This window comes from Gorilla gorilla, chromosome 11 (genome assembly GCF_029281585.2).
Source record: "Gorilla gorilla gorilla isolate KB3781 chromosome 11, NHGRI_mGorGor1-v2.1_pri, whole genome shotgun sequence".
NCBI classification, from domain to species: domain Eukaryota; kingdom Metazoa; phylum Chordata; class Mammalia; order Primates; family Hominidae; genus Gorilla; species Gorilla gorilla.
In genome coordinates, this window is record NC_073235.2 from 99,768,051 (window position 1) to 99,794,476 (window position 26,426).

At 38.7% G+C, this 26,426-nt stretch overlaps 1 protein-coding gene and 1 non-coding gene across 4 annotated transcripts in view; one reads left to right on the forward strand and one right to left on the reverse strand.

The window, feature by feature from the left end:
* Positions 1–369: 369 nt before the first annotated feature.
* The window catches only part of SF3B1 (splicing factor 3b subunit 1), a 43,193-nt gene continuing 17,136 nt past the window's right edge, over positions 370–26,426 (reverse strand). For 2 of the 3 annotated variants that reach the window (XM_031008515.3, XM_055379332.2), the window contains 20 exons: positions 25,115–25,285; positions 18,167–18,404; positions 16,757–16,969; positions 16,386–16,507; positions 13,658–13,855; positions 13,459–13,560; positions 11,961–12,140; positions 11,324–11,410; positions 10,931–11,201; positions 10,363–10,508; positions 10,120–10,266; positions 9,786–9,911; positions 9,106–9,327; positions 8,643–8,825; positions 8,446–8,557; positions 6,849–6,969; positions 6,373–6,504; positions 4,455–4,727; positions 1,366–1,582; positions 370–857 (listed from right to left, as the gene is read on the reverse strand). In XM_031008515.3, coding sequence (XP_030864375.1) covers positions 699–857; positions 1,366–1,582; positions 4,455–4,727; positions 6,373–6,504; positions 6,849–6,969; positions 8,446–8,557; positions 8,643–8,825; positions 9,106–9,327; positions 9,786–9,911; positions 10,120–10,266; positions 10,363–10,508; positions 10,931–11,201; positions 11,324–11,410; positions 11,961–12,140; positions 13,459–13,560; positions 13,658–13,855; positions 16,386–16,507; positions 16,757–16,969; positions 18,167–18,404; positions 25,115–25,285 — 3,420 coding nt within the window. In that variant the 3' untranslated portion in view covers positions 370–698. Of the gene's footprint in view, positions 858–1,365; positions 1,583–4,454; positions 4,728–6,372; positions 6,505–6,848; positions 6,970–7,356; positions 7,427–8,445; positions 8,558–8,642; positions 8,826–9,105; positions 9,328–9,785; positions 9,912–10,119; positions 10,267–10,362; positions 10,509–10,930; positions 11,202–11,323; positions 11,411–11,960; positions 12,141–13,458; positions 13,561–13,657; positions 13,856–16,385; positions 16,508–16,756; positions 16,970–18,166; positions 18,405–25,114; positions 25,286–26,426 lie in introns of those variants that run through there. The other variant, XM_063695067.1, reaches the window with a different exon arrangement.
* On the forward strand, positions 13,099–13,237 carry LOC115933860 (small nucleolar RNA SNORA4). The gene has a single exon (XR_004069706.1). It is a non-coding gene; the product is annotated as a small nucleolar RNA SNORA4 (small nucleolar RNA).

Here is a 26,426-nt window from a genome sequence, read left to right on the forward strand (position 1 = left end):
CGTTGGACAAGACTTAAACCACTTCCTTTAAATGTGTTCATAAAGCATTTTGAGAAATCAAGAGATGAAAGGCGCTATGTAAGTACAAAATATTCAAGACAGTTTAGCAAAAGTGCTACTTTTCTACGATGATGGAATGGTTGTGCTAGTTTGAGGGGAACATCCCCTGAGGCTACTCTTCTTGCTGTCATTATTAACACAACAATGGAATTTTGACAAAGATGCCATCACTTTATATAGTTTTTATTCGGCTAACTACTTTCTATAAACCAGGTGACAGAAAATGAAATTAAGCCACTTATTCCACATAAACCAATACTTTATCAAAGTTCCGCATTTTACAAGTCATGTTCAAAAAACACACACAAATTAGCATTTTGTACACAAATGTTTATTTCTCAATTAAACATTCCCTTTAAACACAAGGAATGAGTTCTAAATCTTCATAAAGATGAATTAAAAATGAAATCCCTCCAGTATAGTGTATGTAATCACTGTGTTCTTGGTCACTACTGGCATTTACTGTTTAACATCAAAAACAAAGACAGGTTATTTAAAAATCATGCTACTGGATTTCTAGCTCTTCCTCTATGACCAGTTCTACACTGATCTGCAATGTTTAAAAGTTTACATCACCAAATCAAAGCAAGTTTAAGGTGTGAAGTAGCTGTGCATTAAACACAAAATAAACAATAAAATTATAAGATATAGTCAAGTTCATAACGAATATAGGTGTTCTTGTCATCGTTGTAGATTCTTGGGTAATGTGCTATGAGAGCGTCCTGGGAACCAATGTAGATGGAGTTGTAAATTTTCCAATATACATCTCTGACTTTCCGGGCTGGGTGAAACAGACCCTAAAATAATTGAACGGTTACATTATTTCAATTTTTAAGAACATACATAACCTTAACAAAATTAAGAAATCATAAAGATATGATTCAAAATTATTTCCCTTGGGGAGTTGGGGGGGGGGAACCTAGTAATTACACAAAGCTGCAATGGAAGAGACAAAACTCACTTCCCCCTCACCACACAATTGTTCTACCATATGGCACAATATACCCTAACGATAATCAAGAAAAGTAACTTAATTCAATACACTACTTTTCTTGCTAAGTAATCTTTTAAAAATCTTTAACTTACAGGCAGTGGGGGGAAAGGGGAGGGAGAGCATTAGGACAAATACCTAATGCATGCAGGGCTTAAAACCTAGATGACGGGTTGATAGGCGCAGCAAACCACCATGGCACATATATACCTATGTAACAAACCTGCACGTTCAGCACAAGTATCCCAGAACTTAAAGTATTATTTAAAAAAAAAAAAAAAAATCACCGATTAAAAAAAAAATCTTTAACTTACCTGTAAACAATATTGCAACATTCTACATGGTCCAATAGCAACTCTTAGGCCCTCTAGGGCTCCCATAACTGCCTGAATTACATGAGGAGATGTCTCAAACACATTGGGCCATACATAGTTCAACAAGTGATTCAGCGAATCTTCACAACCAAATCCATAAACCCCAAGTGACATGTGCTGTACCACCGCACTAGCCGTCTGTCTGTGTACAAGGTCTCTACAACGGAAGGGAAAAAAGTCCTTTAAGATACGGTCTTATAAGAAAGGGGAAAAAATCCTTAAAGATACGGTCTTAGTTTTACAGGAAATATTCACCGGCCCATTAGAAACTAAATTACTAATTCAGTGCACTGAATAGATGTGAAGTCATCTAACATTTCATATATCTAATATATCCTTTAGAATAGCTTCCACTTGAGGACTTTTGCTTTAATGACTCAAGCTTCATTATGGCTCAACAATTAAGCCATATTTTCTAATTAACTTTTTTTTTTTTTTGAGATGGAGTCTTACTCTGTCACCCAGACTGGAGTGCAGTGGTGTGATCTTGGCTCACTGCAACCTCTGCCTCCCAGGTTCAAGCAATTCTCCTGCCTCAGCCTCCTGAGTAGCTGGAATTACAGGTGTGTGCCACCACGCCTGCCTAATTTTTGTATTTCTAGTAGAGACAGGGTTTCACCATGTTGGCCAGGATGGTCTTGATCTCTTGACCTTGTGATCTGCCCGCCTCAGCCTCCCAAAGTACTGGGATTACAGGCGTGAGCCACCGTGCCTGGCCTTCTAATTAACTTTTAAAAGGAATATGAGCAGGAGGGCTCTGTGAAGTCTTGGCTTTATTATGCTACTAAAGAGGAGGCATGTGATTCTAACATATGAATAATAAACAGTAGTATTTTAAACTTTTTTCTCTTTTTTAAAATTATTTTTCAGGCCGGACATGGTGGCTCACGCCTGTAATCCTAGCGCTTTGGGAGGCCGAGGCAGATGGATCACCTGAGGTCAGGAGGTCAAGACCAGCCTGGCCAGCGTGGTGAAACCCCGTCTCTACTAAACATACAAAAATTAGTAGGGCATTTTGGCACACGCCTGTAATCCCAGCTACTCAGGAGGCTGAGGCATGAGAATCACTTGAACCTGGGGGGCAGAGGTTGCAGTGAGTCGAGATTGTGCCACTGCACTCCAGCCTAGGCAACAAGAGTGAAACTCTGTCTCAAAAAAAAAAGAAAAATTATTTTTCTTTTTTATTTTTATTGTTAGAGATAGGGAAGGCCTCGCTATGTTGCCCAAGCTGGTCTTGAGCTCCTGGGGTCAAGCGATCCTCCCACCTTGGCCTCCCAAATCATTTTAAACTCTTGATTATAAACTTAAATCTTTACTAGTACTTCAGATACTGGTATATAATAGGTAACTAAATTAAAGTTAAATTCCCTTCTCACGTAAAGTTTAAGTTTCATTCAATAACTCAATTTGGGGAGAGGAACAAAAGATCAATAATTTTTTCAAACCTACAGAAATAACTATCATCTCCTATGTTAACTGAATTTATGTTCATGAAAAATCAATGAGTTATTCATTCCACAATTATTCAACCAAGTATGAGCTCGCTGGCTAACACAATGGGATTTGCAATGGGTATGAAAATGAGTTTCCAGGCCGGGCACGGTGGCTCACGCCTGTAATCCCAGCACTTTGGGATGCCAAGGCGGGTAGATCACGAGGTCAGGAGATGGAGACCATCCTGGCTAACACGGTGAAACCCTATCTTTGCCAAAAATACAAAAAATTAGCCGGCCATGGTGGCACACGCCTGTAGTCCCAGCTACTTGGGAGGCTGAGGCAGAAGAATCACTTGAACCTGGGAGGCAGAGGTTGCAGTATGCCGAGATCATGCCACTGCACTCCAGACTGGGCGACACAGCAAAACTCCGTCTAAAAAAAAAAAATGAGTTTCCACACTTTGCTCCAAAGATAGTCACACAGACCATATCAAAGAGAAAAGAGAAAAATACTTGTATTTACTAATATTCTTGTTTTTCCTATTTATTTTAATAATGTCATTCAGCATAAGAATGAAGCAGTATTCCTCATTAATAAAATTTCCAACTGAAGTATTCTTTTCATTTAGTAATTTTCAATGGAATTACTCCCTTAACGTCTTAGTACACAGAAAAAAGTTTTTAACTGCAGGTGACATACATTAATGGACTGCACTATGGTGCTCAGGCACTTCTCACTAAGGAATACGAAGCAAGGGTGATGATTTCCCCTCATTTTTTTTTAGCCCTGGGCAGCCAGGCTTTTACAGAGCACAATTCTTACTTTGTCTCCATGTCTTGCATATATACGTTCTGGTAACTTGTCGAGTCCAGTTAAGTCTCCCTTTCAGAAGGTTATTAATGAATAACTTTAATCTGTACACAAAAGTATTTGAATGGGCTCTGATTTGAGTAACTTATCTCTCCTGAAAAATAAAGAGCCAGTGAAACAGTTCTTTCCCTTACTACGCTTGCACTTTCCTTTGCACTTTCTTCAGTTACTTCTGTGTTTAAGGCTGTACGTCAGTCTAGATGGTAAAAGGTATTAGCAATCTGTCAAATAACTCGAACAGTACTGTACTGGTGGTCACCATCTGAAACACCAGGGACCTGCAACAGGAAGAGTGTAGCTCTGGCAGGCTATTGTTCAGTAATTCAAAGGCTTAAGAGAAACCTGTCCTTTACCTGCAACAAAAAGCTAAAAAGATCAGGTCTCTGCCCATTAGCTTCTGCTCATCATGTCCTCTAACTATATTTGGCCAATTTTGAAAACAAAAGATTATCAATCAACCCTTTTCAAAATTTATTTAGTTCAATAGATAAGAAAAGAGATTTAAAGGGGATGGGAGAACTTGAAAGAAAGTCTGGGGAATCACTACAGCGTGCACATTATTTTAAAATAATAAGTCATATTTACAACGTCCTAAGACTCCAGGCTAGCAATTTTTTCTTTAACTATGTTACAGTAAAAAGTCATCTAATAACTATTTCACGATGTTCTAAAATGAAGGAAGAGTTATAATTATTTTCTTGTATTTAGTTCAAGTCACTTACCTATCCATTAAAGCATCTTCAAGTAACGGTGTTACGGCATAAATGTAGTCTTTTCCCATTTCACCAATATATTCAAACAAGAAGGAAAGCGATTTTAACACTCCATTTTGAACATTCAGTTCAGGAACTCTGTATTCATTCATTAAGGCAGGGAGTACTGTAAAGGGTGAACATGTTTCTGCAACAATAGCTATTGCTACAGTGGTACAAACTCTGTTCTGCCTTTCTTGAACTTTGAGGTTGTTTAGAAGTGTAGCCAATACATCATGAGGGCTGAAAAAAACAAATGGGTCAACAAGCTCTTACATTATAAGTCAAAAATTTATGGAAGAAAAAATGCATAAAGATGAAAACTTTTAAGTATTAATAATTACAGGGAACTCAGTAATTTTATAAAATGCAATACTTTCAAGTCACTGGCATTGTTGTTTCTATACAAAATTTCATATAAATTAAAAGGTCAGTTTAAAAAAGTTAACTCTGAGAAGATCAGAGGTCATAGCTGTACAAATTCTAAATATTTTAAGTTAACTCAATTTTCAAATGTAATTTTCAGTTCTTAAACTTTCTGAAATATAAAGAAATTTAACTAAATGTTTAAAGTGAGTAATTCTCTGAGTTGTCAAAATGGGCATTAGAACTAGGTAGGAGTGGTGAGGGGAATATCCGAATTGTAGTCTCCCATTATAAACCATATAAAATCTCTTTTCCTTTTATCTTTCCTCCACACAATTTGCTGCATCTATTTGCCTCTTCTTTGACATAAACTTAGAGGGACATTGGGGCTAAAAGCTTGCACAACAGCTATTCTTGCAAATGTCTTGACTCCATCACCACTGAAATAAATATTATGCTACCAAAATAGGAGAGGAATGAGTATGTGTTAGGGGAGGGGGTGTTGTCTGGTTAATTCTACCTAATTAATCAGACATTCACATGTCATATTCCTTGAAAACATTTTCTTAAGCCACATGGACATGTGGTGTCTCGTTTTCTACAATGACTGTTTTTTCCTATTTTAGTTGTGAGGGAGTGGAAGCAAACCACCACAGATTATCTCACAAAGCAGCTATAATTCAGTTAAATCCGTGGAGTAATGTTAGAATAGCATTTTTGTTGTTTTTTTTAGAGACAGGGTCTCGCCCTGTCGCCCAGGTGCCCAGGTTGGAGTGCAGTGGCACAATCACAGCTCACTGTAACCTTGAACTCCTGGGCTCAAACAATCCATAATAAGATTTTTAAAACATATAAAGCATTAATATGAGACTTAAATGATGTTGTGAGACTAAAAACTTGCCTTAATAGTTTAAGCAATATCCTAGAAGACCAGCACACATTTTAAATTTTTCTGAAAATGGTACTGTTTCCCTCCCTGAAAACACCTAAAGTGTAATTAAAGTAAGTCTTAAACCCTTCCATCTATTTTAATTAAGAATTTAAGACTACAGGCTGGGCGCAGTGGCTCACGCCTGTAATCTCAGCACTTTCGGAGGCCAAGATAGGTGGCTCACTTGAGGCCAGGAGTTCAAGAACAGCCTGGCCCACATGGTGAAACCTCATCTCTACTAAAAAATACAAAAATTACCTGGGCGTGATGGTGCATGCCTGTAGTCCCAGCTACTGGGGAGGCTGAGGCAGGAGAATTGCCTGCACCTGGGAGGCGGTGGTTGCAGTGAGCCGAGATTGAATCACTGCATTCCAGCCAGGGTGAGAGCGAGACTCCGTCTCAAAAAAAAAAAAAATGAATTTAACAATACATTCCAATAATCAGAAGGTCAGTGGTTAAATGAAGAGCTTTCTCAACTGCATTATTCAGACCATGCCTCAAAAGAGATTTCTACATGGAAGTATTTTCCAATACCACAATGCATTTATTATAAAGTAATTTTTTTTTTTAATGGAAGTAAATAACACTCACCCAATGGCCTTTGCAATATAACCAAATGTGTTGACTGTGGCTCTACGAATAGCCTTTTTGTGGGCTTTTAAGAGCTCTAAAAGCTCAAAGCAAATCCTCATCCACTCTCTTGCAGATACATATTCAGCTCCCCTAATTTAAAAAATACACATATTAATTATTGTGACATTAAGAAAAGTTTTAAGGATAAACTTGCAAATTCAGTTCTAAAAACATGATTAACTCATTTTAAGCATTAAATAAAACTTACTACTCTTCAGAAAGGCTGAAGAGTTAGTCTTACAGGTTTAGTCCTAAAATTACATTGCCACCCCCATTACCATCCAAATTGAAATTTGACTGAAAATATTAATACTGGATAGCCTAATCTTTTACACTTATATTAGTGACATTAAGGAAATTTTGCTAATTGAATACAAAGTGGCCAAATTTGAAAATTGATACTGCTTATAAAAATGTGTGGGTAATCTGCTTACCTGTCAGCAATACGACCAACAAGATCAATACAATTCTCTTGTACTTTTTCATGTCTGTTCTTTAAGATGGGGGTGAGTCTAGGCAGCAGATCTTTAATTGGTGGAGTCATCTTATGCATACCTATTTAATAGAAGTCAATAAACTATCAACATTTGAATTGCAACTTTTGTTCACTTTCCTTTTACTTAGCAATGTCATATATGACTATGTATAAATATAAACTTACAGCTGCCTAGGGAAAGAGAAAGCCCCAGATTCTGACCAGACTCAGAATCGTTTTTAACTTTTATTAACAATTTTTGATTATGTATAGAAATGAAAGAAATCAGTGAAGTGATTTAAAGAATGATGGATACTCAATAACAAAAAAGTTTTGTTTGATTCTGAAATGTATTTGTGCACTGACATTTAAATATGGGGACAGCTTATGTTCCGGCCGTACACAACAATATAAGCCAGAGGTAAACATGTAAATAAAGCAAAAATTTCCAGAAAGGGCCCCCTTACCCTTTAACTGCAAAACAAACAGATCTCCAGTCTCCCTGCAATGCAGGGCATACTTGGATGGTATTTACACCTACGAAGAGAGAAAAAAGGAGGCAGCTGGCAGGGGCTCTTGCTCTAACTAGAATCACTTGCTCTGATTCTCTCTCCATTGCTCTTCCCATGCCTCTCTGACAAACAATATGGTTTAAAACTCCCTGCAAACCAGAGCCCTACAAGTGGCCATGTAAATGATTTCTGGCAAGTAGCTATCTTCAAGTATAGAGGATAGGGTTGCATTGGAGATTATATGCAAATACAATAGTTTAAACATGTGTATCGCATAAATACCTCTTAGAAAATGAGGAAAAACAAACAGTGGCTCTCTCACAGTCAGCTATTTTGACTTCTGCTAGGTTATCAGAGCCTCTAAACTCTGCAGGAGTTACATTTGGCAACAGTTATAATCAATTTAAAAAAAAGATTAAATACAAGAAACCATTTGTTTTCTTCATACTGCCCTAATGGAATAAAAACTTTGCTCTCCATATCCAAGACCATTTGTAATATAGCTGTATTACGGGTTAGAAAACTGAATGGACAGTATTTAAAACTTGGGTATGTAAATAAAGACAATAATTTGATCAGTTCACTTTTCTCTGATTATATTCCTTGAAACTGATCACAAGCAAAAAACCTGTCATAATCGCTAATTCAAGGTTTAAATATATATATATTGTTCTAAAACTAAATTAAAACTTTAGGATTGCCTTTTCACCCCACAGCAGAACATGGCAGAATATATTTCACCTGACACACTATTTCTACTAGGGTCCTGTATTCCATGACTTCAAAGTTTTTTGAGCTGTGACTACTCCCACCTCTCATGTAGGTCCTAAACTTACCCTTTTTTTCTCTTTAAAGTAAAATATAAATGGGTTTTGGGAAACAAGACTTTTGTGACACCCCCCGACTTAACTACAATCTTGAAGTGCTTTTAAAAAGCTAACAAAAACCTCCCAACTCCTAAATAAGATTTTACTTACGAAAAAAAAAAAAAGAAAAAGAAAGTTAAAACAAGAAAAAGTCTTATGTAACCAGCAAATTCCATACCTATGACATTTACAATGGCCTTCAGTGCTCCAAGAATGCTGCCCAATACTTCAGGGTACTCTTCACCCAAATACTCATACAACACCACACCCAAGTGTCCCATCAATTTTTCCTATAATAAAACAAATAATGTTAAAATGTTACTATTTACATTAAACTATTTGGGGAAGAAGTAAGAATTTGATACAAAAGTTTACCTCTTGACAAGTCTTCATGACAACAGCAGTTCGAGAAATCAAGTCAGCTGCCTGTTGCCTAACTTTTGCAGATTTGTTATTTAAACGCCACAAAACTGTACCACAGATCTGAGGCAAGTATGGTTTGACCCGTTTGCCAAGAGCATTAACTACTGTGCCAAAGCCGTTCAACATTACTGAGTCCTAAAAAATAAATTTAAAAAAAAGACATATTCATTGGGTTTATGACTGCACAGTTGAAATACACTAATAGTCAACCTTTTCTAACCACCCAAACATCTGTTGTTGTTTTTTTACATCAAATCTTAAAACTTGAGGTAGAATAATATCATTTGGTAACCCCTTGAGCATTTTAAAAATTACTTCAAATTCAATTGCATTCTAGAAAAATTTGCTTGACAACTAATACGCTTTTCTACAAATATTAAAGTCAGTAGCAATGTGCCATAATAGTTTTCATTACCTCTGTAGTCTGTTCTTGGAAAGCATAAAGAATACCATCAATCAGTTGTTCTTCAAGTTTATGATCAATATCTGCTGCTCCCAAATTGCCCATAATTTTCTCAATTGTCTCCATCACCATTTTTCTGTACTGTTCAGCTTCATCTTTCAGATCATCCACAATCCTGGATATAATTTCTGCTGCACCTACTTTGTTTGCCAACTCCACAGTAGTATCAACTAACTAAAAAGAACAGAAAAACAAAAAACCTTTTAGACTGCTTTTCCAAGGAAATAAAGCAACATCATGAAAACCAAATACTCTAAATATACTACTTATTTAGCTAATAAACATGGTAAGAATGATTCATTGCTACTTATTAAAGTTGAAAAGTGACCAAACATCGAAAAATGAGTATAAGTTAACATGATTCAACGTAAAACTGTGTCCATGTTTCATCTAGCCAGATAAAGCACTGAATTTACCAGACAAAAACATCAATTCACAGTTAAGTATTAATCCTCGAATCCAAAATCAAAATGGAAGTTAACTGGCTGACTAAAATCCATCTCCTTTCATAATCAAGCACATATAAACTGTGAGATAATCAAGGCAAAAAATAATATACAACATGCATTCAAGTTGACTAAAGAATGAGTTGAAAGGACTTTTGAGAATATTCTTTTACAATAAAAGCTTACCTGTCGGTAATTTCTTCTATCCAAAGCCATCCTGTGCTGCCAGAAGTGTTTAAAAAAGGGAGGAAGAATCTCTGTTTTAATGTAGTTTGCTTCTACACCATCTGTCCCACAACACTGTTTTACCACCTAAAAGGTTAAGAAATAGTAATAATAAATCAACTGACCTGAAATGAATACTCATTGCTGATTACGTGACTTTAAAAAATAAAATTTAAAAACAAATCAAACAGTATTTGTGTAACATACAGTTTTTGTTGTTTTTTAAAAACACTTTAAAATTCTGTTAGAACCATGAAACATATCCAGTTTACATTTACAAATCTGGAATAATTACCTTCAGCACAATTTTCTTCATTTCCTCATCAGGAGACTGGAATTCTCGAATAAGGATTAACATCACTTCTCTAGTATAGTAGTTGGCATATTCTGCATCCATAAGAGGAATAAGATACCCAATAGCCTTCAAGAAAGCAGCCAAACCCTATTTTTAAATAAAAAATATATGTACTTTAGTAATTTAGATTTATGTCGCCTTAACTTTAATGAAGATAAATCAAAAGGTAATTGGTGGATTTACCTTTCCTCTGTGTTGGCGGATACCCTTCCATAAAGGCTTTAACACAGAATCAAAAGATTCGATACCATAAGGAGTTGCTGCTTCAGCCAAGGCAGCAATGGCCAAAGCACTGATGGTCCGAACTTTCTGCTGCTCATCCACAAGACCTACAAAACCAAACACAGGTTTTAACTATGCCCCAACATTACCTAAGTTACACAATATCATCCAGATTCTCTCAACATATCAACTATTTAGCCAAACTGCAGAATATGTTCACATTAAACAAAATTAGGTAAAAGCAAAATATGAACCATAGCCTGTCAGCAGATAATATTACAAACCCATCATAAAATCTATAGTTTGTATAGCTATGCCTTTCCATTTATCTCCCCAAATCAGTAGCCCAAATTTTAGGACAGCTGTCCTATTAAACATGGACAGGCTGTGTGTGTACCTCTAGTCCCAACTACTAAGGAGGCTGAGCAGGAGGATCACTTGAGCCCAAAGGTTTGAGTCCAGTCTGGGCAACATAGTAAGACCCTGTCTCCTAAAGAAAAAAAAAAGACAAAGTTACATTACAACTTACCATGTTCAATGATTTCAACTAAACTTCTAAGATGTGGCAAGATGGCACAGCCCATAAGAATAGCTATCTGTTGTACAATCTTAATACCAGTGTGTCTCGCTTGCCAGGACTTCTTGCTTTTGCACACAGCTTTTAAGAAGGGCAATAAAGAAGGAATGCCCAGGGCAGAGGCTACAACAGCAAAAGCTCTAGCTGTTGTGTTACGGACATACTCATCCATGTTATCTATATCAGGTCTCATGGTAGAGATCATAGTAGCCAGACCAGCAGCCTAAAAAGTAAACAAAGAAAGGACAGTCATGAGTTGGTAATATTAATCTTCAACCATTTCCTTCCATAATCAATTCCATAAACAGATATAAATTTTCTTCTCTAGAAATTAAATGTAAATACCTTTGCCAAATTAGAAATGATCTCTCGGCCTTCCACTCTAGCATAGTAATCTTCATCAATCAATAGCGGTTCAATGACCACGAGGATCTGAAAAAGAGAAAAAAGAGAAGAAGCTACACTTTCACATCAATTACTGATGAAATGCTCATGTACAGAATTAAACATACATAAGAAATTTAGAATTATCAGGACTTTTGTTAATCAAGGGATGAACTGTTTAAGAATTTTAATTATACAAGTTCAAACTCCAGACAGAGATGAAAATTTAAGAGAGCTATTAGTGACACACTAATATTCAATATTTTTTAAAGAAATAACTTATACACCCTATGAACATACTGCACCATAATTACCATCGGTGAAAAAACTGGTTCTTAATACTAACTGGCGTTAGTTCTCGTATGTTCTCATCCTAATCTAATTTTAATAAAAGCAAATGAAAAAATTAAATAATATGAACCTCTTACGGCAAAGATGACAAAAACTAACATCTGTACAACTGTATAAAACTGTATTTGTACATGTATGGTGTCTACTTGTGCAAAGGAAAAGTCTAGGAGAATATGTAAATTTAACATTGATTAACTGAAAAAGTTAAAACTTTAAACTATCAGAAACACTATTAAGGAGAACAAACCTTATGCACATATGGACGAACTAAGTCATCAAGTTTGTACAGTATCCTATCAATAACTTTCACAAGTAAATGACGCTCTTGATCCTCAAGTGTAGGAGACATCAGCAGAGGAAGAATCTGATTAAACAAAGGACCAGCTCCAAATTCACGAGCTTTATCAGTAATCTGACGCAATGCAGCCTGGGAAAAAGAGCAGAGTAATAGGTGTGGTTTCTTTATAATCAAACATTTTGAATGAGCAAATTACTCAAAGAAGATTTTCCATAATTTAATATTTTAGTGTTTACTTTCATACACATTTTACATAGACAGCATGAGTTCATTTCCATCCACATTACTCTGGAATTTCAATTCCTGTGATAGAAATTTTATGTTAATTCAAAAGAGTAATTTAATAGAACAAAAGAACCACAGAGGTATGTACTAAATGCCTTCATTTCCCTGAAGTATCTTCCATTTCCAAGGCACATACAGTGTTAACATAATCCCTCACATAATTTCACTAATTATCTTCCAGCTTTAAGCATATTTTAAAGGCCTTAAGAACAAAAAGGAGAATCTCATTTTTCAGCATTTTTATTAGCTTTTTTAACCAAAGAATTCTGTGCTAACTCCAGCTGGGCACGGTGGCTCACACCTGTAATCCCAACACTTTCGGAGACTGAGGCAGGAGGATCTCTTGAGCCCAGGAGTATTTAAATAATAATAAAAACAAACGGCTGGGCATGGTGGTTCACACCTGTAATCCCAGCACTTTGGGAGACCAAGGCAGGTTAATCATTTGAGGCCAGGAGTTCAAAGACCAGCTTGGCCAACATGGTGAAACACCGTTTCTACTAAAAATACAGAAATTAGCAGGGCGTGGTGGTGCACGCCTGTAGTCCCAGCTACTTGGGAGGCTGAGGCAGAATTGCTTGAACCCAAGAGGCGGAGGTTGCAGTGAGCCAAGACTGCACCACTGCACTCCAGCCTGGGCAAGAGAGCAAGACCCTGTCTCAAAAAAATATATATAATATTAATAATAAAAACAAGCAAAAAAGTTAAATCCTTCACACTACATAAATTTTTTCCCCTCATGCTATGTCCTTGATAAAGATGAAGACAGTAATTATAAATTCCTAAACACAAAAATATAACACTACCAAAAAAGTTAGTTTTTTATGGGGGAGGCTTTCTAAATAACCTTTACCAATTTGGGCTATTTGGGAGAGTAAAGGAAAGACCACACTCCACAGCGGGCTATACCAATAGTTCACTACTATTTTGTGGTCTACATTTCCTGGTGAAAAAATTAAAAACATCTTTAAAAATATAAACATGGCCAGGTGCAGAGCCTCACACCTGTAATCCCAGCACTTTGGGAGGTAGGCCAAAGCAGGAGGATCACTTGAGACCAGCCTGGGCAACATGGCAAAACCCTGTCTCTACAAAAACTACAAATTTTTTTTAATTAAATAAATAAGCAACAAACATGACAATTTAACAAACTGGGACTTACCTTTCTCATTGGTGGTGTTCCATTCTTAATTTTTAAAAGCAACTTCATTATTTTTCTCTCTTTTTGCTCTTCTGGACTAAGTGTTGATTCATCAACATCAACCTATAGTAAAAAGAAAAAAATGTTAAGGGAAGTTGAAATGTTATGATTTATAATTCTGGAACACAATTAATAGTTTATTTCTGCTAGTATCACTTACCAATAGTTTATCAAAGTATTGAATATCATCAGGTTTTAAAAATGGAAGATTTCCAGATGGCTGGTCATTAACACTTTTCATAGTTCGATCTTCAGTTTGCATGTGGAAACCAGTCATACCACCCAAAGGTGTTGGAGTAGCTGTCAGCTTTCGAGCTGGAGTTCGAATAGGAACATAACCAGCTGGAGGAGGAAGTACCTAATAAAAGTTATAAGACAGTTTAGGATTTTCTTAACTTAAAAAACAGCATAATGAACAATATTTGCACTTAAAATATTTTAGTTTATTAGCTAATAAGGTTTTTATTTGCTTGGAGACAACATCTATCTTGCTTTTCTATCTTAATTAGAAACTTAAAATATATACTTCTCATCCACTAACTGATTATATCCGTGGTGTAGGGAACTGAGGAAATACAAGAGAAGAGCTTAGAAAATACTAATCACATTCAAACATGTTGTGGGTCAAAATGTCAAATTATTAAAAATTTGAAAATTATAAAATCTGAGTCAGCAATTCCAAAAAATGCTCTAGTCAAGCAAATAATGTTTCATAAGATTTATATAAAATGGAAATAAGCTCATATGGGGCATATAACATAAAAAATTATATTTTAGTATTAAAATGTCACATAAATTCTTGCACTATAAAATCTTTTAAGTGTAAAACTCTACAAAAATTAGTTAAATGCATAAAAACTAAAACCAAAATGTTTGCCAAAGCCCTATAAAATACACGCCACCTGATCAAACCTTTTGCAAAACGAGTAAAATTTCAAAAAATGCAGGCTGAAAATCACAAAGAAATTTTTTTTTTTTTTTTTTTAAAGCTGGTAACAGACTTCAAAAAAAAAAACAAACAACTTCTGGACAGGCCAGGATTACAGCACTTTGGGAGGCTGAGATGGGAGGAACGCTTGAGCCCAGGAGTTTGAGACCAGCCTTGGCAACATGGCAAGACGCCATCTCTATTTTATATAATTTAATATATAGTAAAAGAAAAAAAATACAACTTCTTGGAGAGGTCAATAAACCTATACACGTCTTCTCCAGTGAGCCTAAAATTGTTGTGTCTATTAAAGATTAAATTATGTTAAATTTATATTGATGCTATCTGTACTTTGCACAGATATTTTTTGTTGCTAGTTAATGTCTGCACCAGCACAGACCACTAAGCATTTTGGATAAAGTGGATACTCTAAAGATGTGAGGCCTAGAGAAATCAATGTCAAGTCCACAGGCATCACTTGCCATTAAGGATTTAAAGGTCTACTATATTTTTATACTCACTAGTAAGGACGTTGCTTATTAGTAGGATTCACTAAGGGAGACTTTTCCTCCTAGTGACACTAAGGAAATCAATGACTACAACTGAGAAAGACATGCAGGCAGTCAACAGTAAGTTCTGTCTACCTATACCCACAGTTCTATCTATACCCACAGCATTATGTGGAGGCTACAAAAAGCTTTAAGGCAAAACTTCATGCAAACTTGAAACAAATACTCTAACACAAATAACAGGGGATCAAAAACAAAACAAGGCTGGACACAGTGGCTCATGCCTATAAACCCCAGCAGTCTGGGAGGCCAATGTGGGTACTTTGAGCCTAGGAGTTTGAGACCAGCCTGGCAACACAGTGAGACTCCATATCTACAAAAAATAAAAAAATTAGCCAGGTATGGTAGTGCATGCCTGTAGCCCCAGCTACTCAGGAGGCTGAGGCAGGAGGATCACTTGAGCCCAGGAGTTCAAGGCTGCAGTGAGCTATGTCAGCGCCACTGCTCTCCAGTACGGGCAACACAGTGAGACCCTGTCTCTAAAACAAAACAAAAAAACAAAAAACATACCCATGAACTGTTAAAAATCAATAGTCATTAACAGAAAAAGCTCTGTAAAGGCCATCAGATGACTTACAAAGTTATCTGGTTCCCCCTGGTTATGTCAGCTATACGACCACAGACTATCTTCAGACTAACAAATACTCCCTGAGTACCAGGTACCTAGAAAATTTTATAGTTCAAAATAAATTTTAGGTTGATATGGTAAAAAGAAGGCCAGGCACGGTAACTCACGCCTGTAATCCCAGCACTTTGGGAGGCTGAGAGGGACGGATCACTTGAGGTCAGGAGTTCAAGATCAGCCTGGCCAGCATGGCGAAACCCTGTCTCTACTAGAAACACAAAGATGAGCCGGGCATGGTGGTGGACACCTGTAATCCCAGGTACCTGGGAAACTCAGGCAAGAGAATCGCTTAAACCTGGGAGGCGGAGGTTGCAATGAGCCGAAATCACGCCACTGCACTCCAGCCTGGGCAACAGAGTGAGACTCCATCTTTAAAAAAAAAAAAAAAAAAAAAAATTCTTTGTGTCCACTGACAATCCATAAACTTAAGTACATAAAATCTTGGTGAAGCACCAAGTAAAATAACCACAATCTCAATGAGCTTATTCCTGGGACTGCTAGAAAACTGAAGCACCAGCAGTTCTCAAAGTATAACCGATAGACCCGTACACAAGTCTTTGAGATGTCTTTCAAAAAGTAATAAAAGTTTCATGTTGTTCATTTCTTTTCATCTCTATTTGGAACTGAAATATACCTGGAAATAGATAAGAGAATGGAATGACAATAGTAAATTTGGGCAAAGCCAATGCAAGCTTCATCAATTTTTTTCACTATTTAAAATAAATGTATATCCTAAATACCACCTCATTCAAATTTGATGTACTACCTTATATCCTTCTGGGAACATAGCATCTAATTCCTCATCAGAAAGTGGGCGATTTCTCTCATCAATTTCTCTTTCCCACCGCCAAGCCTGAAGCTGTTCAGGAGTCATACTCATTATGTGACCTACCAAGAAAAGCAAATTTTTATATAATCTATAGTACAAGACTGTATTATTACATACATTGAGATAAAAGACAGTTAAGATCAATCCTATTATTTGCTTTTATATTATAAACGCAAACCAAGACTTAAATTTGTATATCTCCTTATTCTTACTAGAAGTTGACATTAATAGTACACAGAATACCACAAAGGAAAAAATTAAATAATTTATGGAGAAAAAAACAATTATGTCCAATGAGACAGTTCTACCTGGAGTAGGGGTAGCCATGTTCATGGCTGGTGTGCCAATTGGTGTCTTTCCAGGGGTCAGAACTGGAGTGCTTCCACCCATCTGACTAGCTGGTGTTTCATCCCACCGTGATTTTCTTTTACTGGCTCCAGGAGTCGGTGTTTCACCAATAGAATCTCCACCTCGATCTGTTCGAGGAGTCTCAGCCCATCCACTTCCATGCCCAGGAGTATCTTTAAAAAGAAAGAGTGAGTAAAACCACAATTTTAATCACTGTTAAAATAATATTCTTTATTCTCAAACAGTTATACTCAAAACTATCAAGTTCTAAAATAGAATATTCCTAAAATGGTGACCCATTTAAAGTTGTTTGAGACCAGCCTGATCAACATGATGAAACTCCGTCTCCACTAAAAATACAAAAAGTAGCCAGGTGTGGTGGTGGGCGCTTGTAATCCCAGCTACTCAGGAGGCTGAAGCAAAAGAATCACTTGAACCGGGGAGGCAGAGGTTGCAGTCAGCCGAGAGCGCACCACTGCACTCTAGCTTGGGTGACAGAGCAAGACTCCATCTCAACAACAACAACAAAAAAAGTAAATTTGATGTTATGTACATTTTTCCATAATAAAAAACAAAGGGTAAGTCAGGCACAGTGGTTCATGCCTGTAATTCCAACACTTTGGCAGGAGATCACTTGAAACCAGGAGTTCAAGACCAGGCTGGGCAATGAAGCAAGACATTGTCTCTACAAAAAATTTAAAAATTAGCCAGGGGCCGGAAGCGGTGGCTCACGCCTGTAATCCCAGCATTTCAGAAGGCCGAGGGGGGCAGATCATCTGAGGTCAGGAGTTCGAGACCCGCCTGACCAGCATAGAGAAACCCCGTCTCTACTAAAAATACAAAATTAGCCGGGCTTGGTGGCGCATGCCTGTAATCCCAGCTACTCAGGAAGGCTGAGGCAGGAGAATCGCCTGAATCCGGGAGGTGGAGGTTGCAGTGAGCCGAGATCGCGCCATTGCATTCCAGTCTGGACAACAACAGCAAAACTCCATCTCAAAAAAAAAAAAAAAAAATTAGCCAGGCATGGTGGCATGCCCCTATAGTCTCAGCTACTCAGAAGCCTGAGGTGGGAAGATCGCTTGAGCCTAGGATGTCAAGGCTACAGTGAGCAAGACCCTATCTCTAAAGAAACACACAAAATCAAAGGTTACAGCCTACTAACTTTACTTTTACCTAAGGTTCTTCCTTAAATCTTAAACCACTTCAAGAAGTGGAAAAAATTAGGCATATGAACTGTTCTATTCTTAATCTGTCCCCCAAAAGCAGCTGGTTATTTATACGTGTCCACCCAGGAATAAACAGAACACATTTCAGTCTGTAAACATATCACTCAACATTTCACCCACACACCCATACTCCACTAGAAGTACCTCTCTCTGTTTTGGGGGTTTCATCCCATCTGTTTTTACGAGCACTGGAAGTTGCGCCTCCATGGCCTGGTGTCGCATGGCCTGGTGTATCACCTCGTCCAGGAGTAGCAGCTCCCGCTGGTGTGTGGCTAGGTGTAGGATCCCATATTTTTGAGCCTGGGGTTGCTCCAGGAGTCTCGCTTCCCTTTGCACGACCTGGTGTCTCATCCCATCTTAAGGAAGGAGTATGCCCAGGGGTCTTAAAAAAGCAAAAAAATTTTATTTCACACACCCACACAGAAATAATTAGAAAATTTCCATAAAATAAAAAACTTTAAACGAAAAATGTTTTAGTTCTATGCACTATAATTAATTAAAAGTTAGAAGACACTACCTCTACTTATAGGAAAAGATACCTACTTTCTAGCAAATGTTTATGATTAAAAACAATGTAAAGTTTCAATCCGAAGCACTGACAAAAGTCCCAGCTTAAAAAAACAAAATATTATCGATATGAATCTTTGATATGCCATTAATAGCTGTGACTGGGGGAAATCACTGAGGTTTCTCTGTCTAGATCAGTAATCGAAGGCTTTCAGCTCTAATTACATTAGTACTTCTCAAAGTGGGGCTTAGAGACACATATTTAGGGGAGAAGAAATTCGTGTGTTCTAAGAAAATAGTCCTGTTGATGTTTTGTTTAATTGTGTGTGTTTAATTGATATAAGCATGCTTTAGATCACCTATGTAATTTTTTTTTTTTTTTTTTTTTTTTTTGAGACAGAGACTCGCTCTGTCACCCAGGCTGGAGTGCCGTGGCGTGATCTTGGCTCACAGCAACCTCTGCCTCCCGGGTTCAAGTGATTCTCCTGCCTCAGCCTCCTGAGTAGCTGGGGTTACAGGTGCCTGCCACCACGCCGGGCTAATTTTTATATTTTTAGTAGAAACAGGGTTTCTCCACGTTGGTCAGGCTGGTCTCGAACTCCTGACCTCGTGATCCACCCACCTCGGCCTCCCAAAGTGCTGGGATTACAGGCGTGAGCCACCGCACCAGGCCCCACCTATGTAATTATAACCAGATACCGTCACATGATTTCAATCTTGAGATCAGTTTGTATGTACAGTTACATGTGTACCAAATAATATTACCCTAGCTGATGCTGGCAAGATTAACGAAAAAAGATGAGAGGTGGATTTTCATTTGTTTTTTGACACAGGGTCTCACTCTGTCGCCCAGGTTGAGTGCAGTGGCACAATCACGGCTCACTGCAGTCTCCACCTACCAAGCTCAAGCGATCCTCCCATGTCAGCCTCCTGAGTAGCTGAGACTACATACAGGCGCACACCACCACACCCAGTTAATTTTTTATTTCTTGGAGAGATAAGAGTCTTACTATGCTGCCCAGGCTGAGAGGTGGGTTTAAGTAACATCAAGGGTTCCACAATAGTTCAAACAGAGAGTAATAGTTGGACAACTGACTGCATGTAATAGCAAAAGAATCTCCACCAATAAAGATAGTATCATATCAAAGTAGCATAGAGTTGAGTGTAAAGAAAACAAAATTTGTACTTATATACTGCCTCGTAAGTATTCCACAGGATGTGTAATGTACTTTATATATTTGTTTTAAAGTTGGGAGCTCTTGGCCAGGTGCAGTGGCTCACACCCGTAATCCCAGCACTTTGAGAGGCCAAGGCGGGCGGATCACAAGGTCAGGAGATAGAGACCATCCTGGCTAACATGGTGAAACCCCGTCTCTACTAAAAATATAAAAAAATCAGCCAGGCGTTGTGGCGGGTGCCTGTAGTCCCAGCTACTCGGGAGGCTGAGGCAGGAGAATGGTGTGAACCCGGGAGGCAGAGTTTGCAGTGAGCTGAGATAGCACCACTGCACTCCAGCCTGAGCGACAGAGTGAGACCCCGTCTCAAAAAAAAAAGAAAAAAAGTTGGGAAAGTTGGGAGCTCTTATAGACACAAGGACTTCATCTACCTTTATGTTTGCAAATTTGCATGGTACCATTAAACAAGTTTAAGACTCAATAGTTTTTCCCTTAAAAACATACTACTCAGGGCTGGGCATGGTGGTTCATGCCTGTAATCCCAGCACTTTGGGAGGCCAGGCAGGCAGATCAATTGAGGCCAGGAGTAGAGACCAGCCTGGCCAACATGGCAAAAGCCCATCTCTACTAAAAATAAAAAATAAAAATAAATAAAAATAGCTGGGTGTGGTGGTGCACACCTGTAATTCCAGCTACTCAGGAGGGTGAGGCATGAGAATTGCCTAAACCCAGGAGGCGGAGGTTGCAACAAGCCAAGATCGCGCCACTGCACTCCAGCCTGGGTGAGAGCGAGACTCTGTCTCAAAAAAAAAAAAAAAAAAAAAAAAGATTTTACTATTACTCAAGGTTGAAAAATTCTGGATTAGGTAAATAAAGCACACAAATTGTTTAAAATCTCCATTCTGGCATCTGTCCCTCCTGCTGAATTATAAGGAAAGGTGGGAAATGAATTCTATTATCTATTGTAATTCCTACAATTATGACTAGGGTACAGTTGTATTAAATGAACAGAATTTTTAAAAAAGTCTGAGTCTCTGATTTATTTATTTATTTATTTTTTTTTTTTTTTGAGACAGAGTCTCACTCTGTCACCCAGGCCAGAGTGCAATGGCGCAGTCTCGGCTCCCTGCAACCTCTGTCTCCCGGGTTCAAGCGATTCTCCTGCCTCAGCCTCCTGAGTAGCTGGGATTACAGGTGCCTGCCACCACACCTGGCTAATTTTTTGTATTTTTAGTAGAGACGGGGTTTCACCATGTTGGCCAGGATGGTCTCAACCTCTTGACCTCAGGTGATCTGCCCGCATGGCCTCCCAAAGTGCTGGGATTACAGGCGTGAGCCACCGCGCCTGGCCGAGTCTCTGTAGTTTTTACAAGAAAGATATCAGCATATCAGCTCTCATGCCAGGCGCAGTGGCTCACACGTGTAATCCCAGCACCTTGGGAGGCCGAGGCAGGTGGGTCACCTGAGGTCAGGAGTTTGAGACCAGCCTGGCCAACACTGTGAAACCCTGTCTCTACTAAAAATTAGCCAGGCGTGATTGCAGGCACCTGTAATCCCAGCTACTTGGGAGGGTGAGGCAGGAGAATCACTTGAACCTGGGAGGTGGAGGTTGCAGGGGACCAAAATCATCACTCTAGTCTGGGTGACAGAGCAAGACTGTCTCAAAGAAAAAAAAAGATATCAGCTCTTGTGTCTAGTTAAGTGCATACAGTTAAACAATTACCAGGAGGACAAACTTCTTTCTCTTTCTCAAACTTAGTACTGAATGTCATCCATAGAATTTAAAGTTACTAGTTACTTGGCTGGACATGGTGGCTCATAACTGTAATCCCACCACTTTGGGAGGCCAAGGTGGGGGGATCACTTGAGGCCAGGGGTTCAAGACCAGCCTGGCCAACATGGAGAAACCCTGTCTCTACTAAAAATACAAAAATTAGCTGGGTGTGATGGCACATGCCTGTAATCCCAGCTACTTGGGAGGCTGAGGCACAAGAGTCACTTGAGTCTGGGAGGCGGAGATTGCAATGAGCTGAGATTGCACCAATGCACTCCGGCTACCCATGGGTGACAGAGCAAGACTCTGTCTCAAAAATTAAAATTAAAATTAAAAATAAAGCTAGTAGTTACTTATATTGAGCAGAACCAAATCCCTCCTACATATAACCAAACAAATGAGAAGTCCTCACCTTAAACTAAATTGTTTAGAAATTATGTATTAGGTTTTATATATCCCAATTCTGGGTTTGGGGAAATACTGCATGATCTGATAGGTTTTTTCTTGGTTTATAAATTAAATCTATAGCAGTCTAGGCTAGAGCTAATAGTGATTTAGACTAGGATGGTAGAGGCAGAGATCATGAAAAGTGGCTAGCTCCTTAATATATTTAAAGGTGATGCCAAGAAAATGTATATGGGTAGGATATGGGGTAAGAGAATAAGGAGTATAGGATGACTCCCTGAATGTTTTTTTGTTATTGTTGTTCTTGTTTTTGTTTTTGAGACAGAGTCTCGCTGTGTCGCAAGACTGAAGTGCAGTGGCACGATCTCCTCTCACTGCAACCTCCACCTCCCGGGTTCAAGTGATTCTCCTGCCTCAGCCTCCCAAGTAGCTGGGATTACAGGTGCCCGCCAACATGCCGGGCTAATTTTTGTATTTTAACTAGAGTCGGGGTTTTCACCATGTTGGCCAAGCTGGTCTTGAACTCCTGACCTCAAATGATCCACCCACCTTGGCCTCCCAAAGTGCTGGGATTACAGGCCTGAGCCACTCTGCCCGGCCCTAAATGTTTTGCTTGAACCAAACAGACACAGGAAAGACCAGGGGAGCAGGATTGAGAAGACATGTATGCGAAGAAAATCAATAATTTTCTTTTAGAAATACTGATTTTGAAATGCCCATTGAACAGCCAAATAAATACGTCAAGCTGAACAAATACGCAAGTCTGCGGAACAGAAGCAGAGGACAGATTTGTAAGTTTGGCAGCTATCTTATACAAACGGTATATAAAGACAAGAATGAGATCCTAGGGATTGAGCACAGATGGAAAAGAATCCAAAAGACTCAGCACTACTATAACACCCCAAAGTTCAGAGGTAAGAAGAATGAGGATCCAGCAAACAAGACTAAGGAGTAGTAGCCACTGAGATTTTGAGGGGAAGCAAGAAAGACTAAAACCCAGAGACTGAGAGAGAAAAGGGTATGAAGAAATGTCAAATATTCTTGATATGCTAAGTCATATGAGAAATGAAAATACACTTTTTAAATTTATCAATTAGGGGCCAAGTGACCTTGACAAGAGATTTTAGGTGGAGTAGACTAGAACTACGTAAAAAGACTAGAAATTACGTAAGACTACAACTATGTGAGCAGAGAAAGCAAGTACAAACAACTCATTCAAGGCATCTGTGGCTCATGCCTGTAATCCCAGCACTTTGCAAGGCTGAGGCAGATGGACTGCTTAAGCCCAGGAGTTTGAGACCAGCCTGGACAACATGGTGAGACCCGTTTCTACAAAAAATAAAAAACTAGCCAGGCATGGTGGTACGTGTCTATAGTCCCATCTACTTGGGGGGTTGAGGTGGGAGGATCGTTTGAGCCCAGGAGGTGGAGGCTGCAGTGAGCTATTACTGCGCCCCTGCACTCCAACCTTGGCAACAGAATGAGACCCTACCTCAAGAAAAAAACAAAGAACAAAGCACTTTGTTCTAAAAAGATATAGAAACAGGATTGTAGCTGAATGAGGATGTGAATGAGGGTTAAGAGATGTTTTCTGCAGGTTTTTTGTTGCTGTTATTAAGACAAAGCATGATAAAACATGTTTGCTGCTGCTGATAATCTAGTATGGAGAAAAAAATTAATGGTACATGATGAGAGTCTCCAAGAGGGGAAGGGAAATGGTGCATAAGCAAAAGAGTAGCTTTAATTATTTATTTATTTATTTTGAGACAAAGTCTCACTCTGTTGCCCAAGCTGGAACACATTGGCGTAATCTCAGCTCACTACAACCTCCACCTCCCAGGTTCAAGTGATTCTCCTTTCTCAGCCTCCCAAGTAGCTGGGACTACAGGCACACGCCACCATGCCCAGCTAATTTTTTTTGTATTTTTAGTAGAGACGGGGTTTCACTACGTTGGCCAGGCTGGTCTTGAACTCCTGACCTCAAGATCCGCCTGCCTTGGCCTCCCAAAATGCTGGGACTACAGGCGTGAGCCACCGCACCCAGCCGCTTTATTTTTCTAGCAATGATTAAATATTTTCAAGTGCTTTCTAAAAAATCAATTTTAAAGACCTTTCTATTCAGGATAATGACAAACATAATAAAGGTACATATGACAGTTTAACATAATTAGCTACTTTTATGCAGCACTTATATCTTTTAGTCTGCAAGTATATTATTAAATGATAGAAAACATCTAATACAACCATTTCTACAGAACTAGGAAATACATTTCTAAGAAAGATTTTACAGATGCCATAGTTTTGTTTTTTTGAGACAGGGTCTTACTCTGTCACCAGGCTGGAATGCAGTGGCACGATCATAGCTCACTGCAACCTCTACCTCCGGGGATCAAGGGATCCTCCCACCTCAGCCCTCACCACCCCCCATACCCCAGTAGCTGGGACTACAGGCATGCACCACTATGCCCAGCTAATTTTTTTTTTTTTTTTTGTAAAGACAGGGTCTCCCTCTGTTGCCCAAGCTGGTCTCAAACTCCTTGAGCTCAACCAATCCTCCCACCTGGACCCCCAAAGTGCTGCGATTATAGGCATGAGCCAATGCATTCAGCCTCCAAAACAAATGTTTAAAAAAAAAAAAGGTAGGAGAGTAGACTGGCCAAGAGAAAGGAGTAGCATTGACTATTTGCTGCCAGTAGTGAGGGGCTTAAGTTATCTATCTAGAAGATAAGGAAGACCACTATATCATACTCAACCTCCACAATGTAACATACCTAAAGGTCTGTATTTAATATTCTAAAAAGAACTTTCCTTATTCCATAATATGGACTAAATTGCATGCCCCTCAAAATTTGTATGTTGAAGTCCTAACCCCCAGTGTGACTGTATTTGGAGACTGGGCCTTTAGGGAGGTAAATTAAGGTCAAATGGGGTCATGAGGGTGGGGCCCTAATCTAATAAGACTGATGTCCTCATAGGAAGAGCATGGACAACAGAGCTTGCTGGCACAGAGAAAAGCCATGTGAGGACACAGCAAGAAAGCCCTCAACAAACACCAACCCTGTTGGCACTCTGATCTTGGATTTCAAGCCTCCAGAACTGCGAAAAAAATCAATGTCTGTTGTTTAAGGCACCCAGTCTGTGGTATCTTGCTATGGCAACCCAAGCAGACTAATACAGTCCATAACAGAAAAAAAATTTTAACAGTAATAACAAAAAACACAAAGAAATTACCTCTGCCTGATCCCAACTTGATAGTTTTTTGGGAGTGGCACCAGGAGTCTGATCAGCTGTTTGATCCCAACGCCGTTTTCGTTTTGATGGAGGCTGGGACGCTGCTGCTCCATTGACGACTTTTAGTTCTCCAGCTTTAGCTTTTTCTGCTAGCTGTTGCCTAATTTCTCGCTGAAAAAAAACAGTGAGTATTTATCTTTAAAATGCTTTCAATGTATTTTTCTACCATTAGCGCAATCATTTCCACTTAACATCCTATTTTATACTTTGCTCATTCTCCTTTCTATGGTACTGGTGATCTCCTTTCTACGCTAGCTGGTTCCATAGTCTGTGCGTCTTTATGTCGTTTTACATAATGCCTTTCTAAACAAAAGATAAGCAAGTTCAGAATTTGTAACATAGCACACTGTAGTTTATATACTGGAGGTGAAGTAAAATCTTCAGTCAACAATGGAGAACCATAATGCTTCCAATGAAAAATAGGGTTTTCTTCAAAACTCATATAAATAGCAATTAAGACTATGGAACAAGATAGAAAAATGGTAAAAGATAAAAATAATAAAATTGTTTTATTTATACTGACAAATTATGTAAATATGCATAGTGATAATGGATGCACATTTAATTCACTCTGTACTGTTAAAATGGGGTTTTACCATCCCATTTAACTCATTCAACATATAAAATCTATTATATATTCATAATAGTAATGGAGGAGGCTGGGTACGGTGGCTCACACCTGTAATCCCAGCACTTTGACAGGTTAAGGTGGGTAGATCACCTGAGGTCAGGAGTTCGAGACCAGCCTGGCCAACATAACGAAACCCCACCTCTACTAAAAAAAAAAAAAGAAAGAAATATGAAAATTAGCCAGGCATGGAGGCGCACACCTGCAATCCCAGAAACTCGGGAGGCTGTGGCAGGAGAATCGCTTGGACCCAGGAGGCAGAGGGTGCGGTAAGCTGAAATCGCACCACTGCACTTCAGCCTGGGTAACAAAGGAAGACTCCACTCAAAACAAACAAACAAAAAGTAGGCAGTTATTAGACAAAATGGCATAATCTCTGTAGGCCAAAAGGAATTATTCAAAATTCTCCACTTACATCCAAACCGAAACTTACAGAATCTCACACTGAACTCTGACTTTTCCCTAACATACTGAGTTCAGATACACACCATCAACCTTCTCCACACAGAAACCACCCCTGTAATGGCCAGGCACAGTGGCTCACACCTGTAATCCCAGCACTTTGGCAGGCCGAGGCAGGCAGATCACCTGAGGTCAGGAGTTTGAGACCAGCCTGGCCAACAT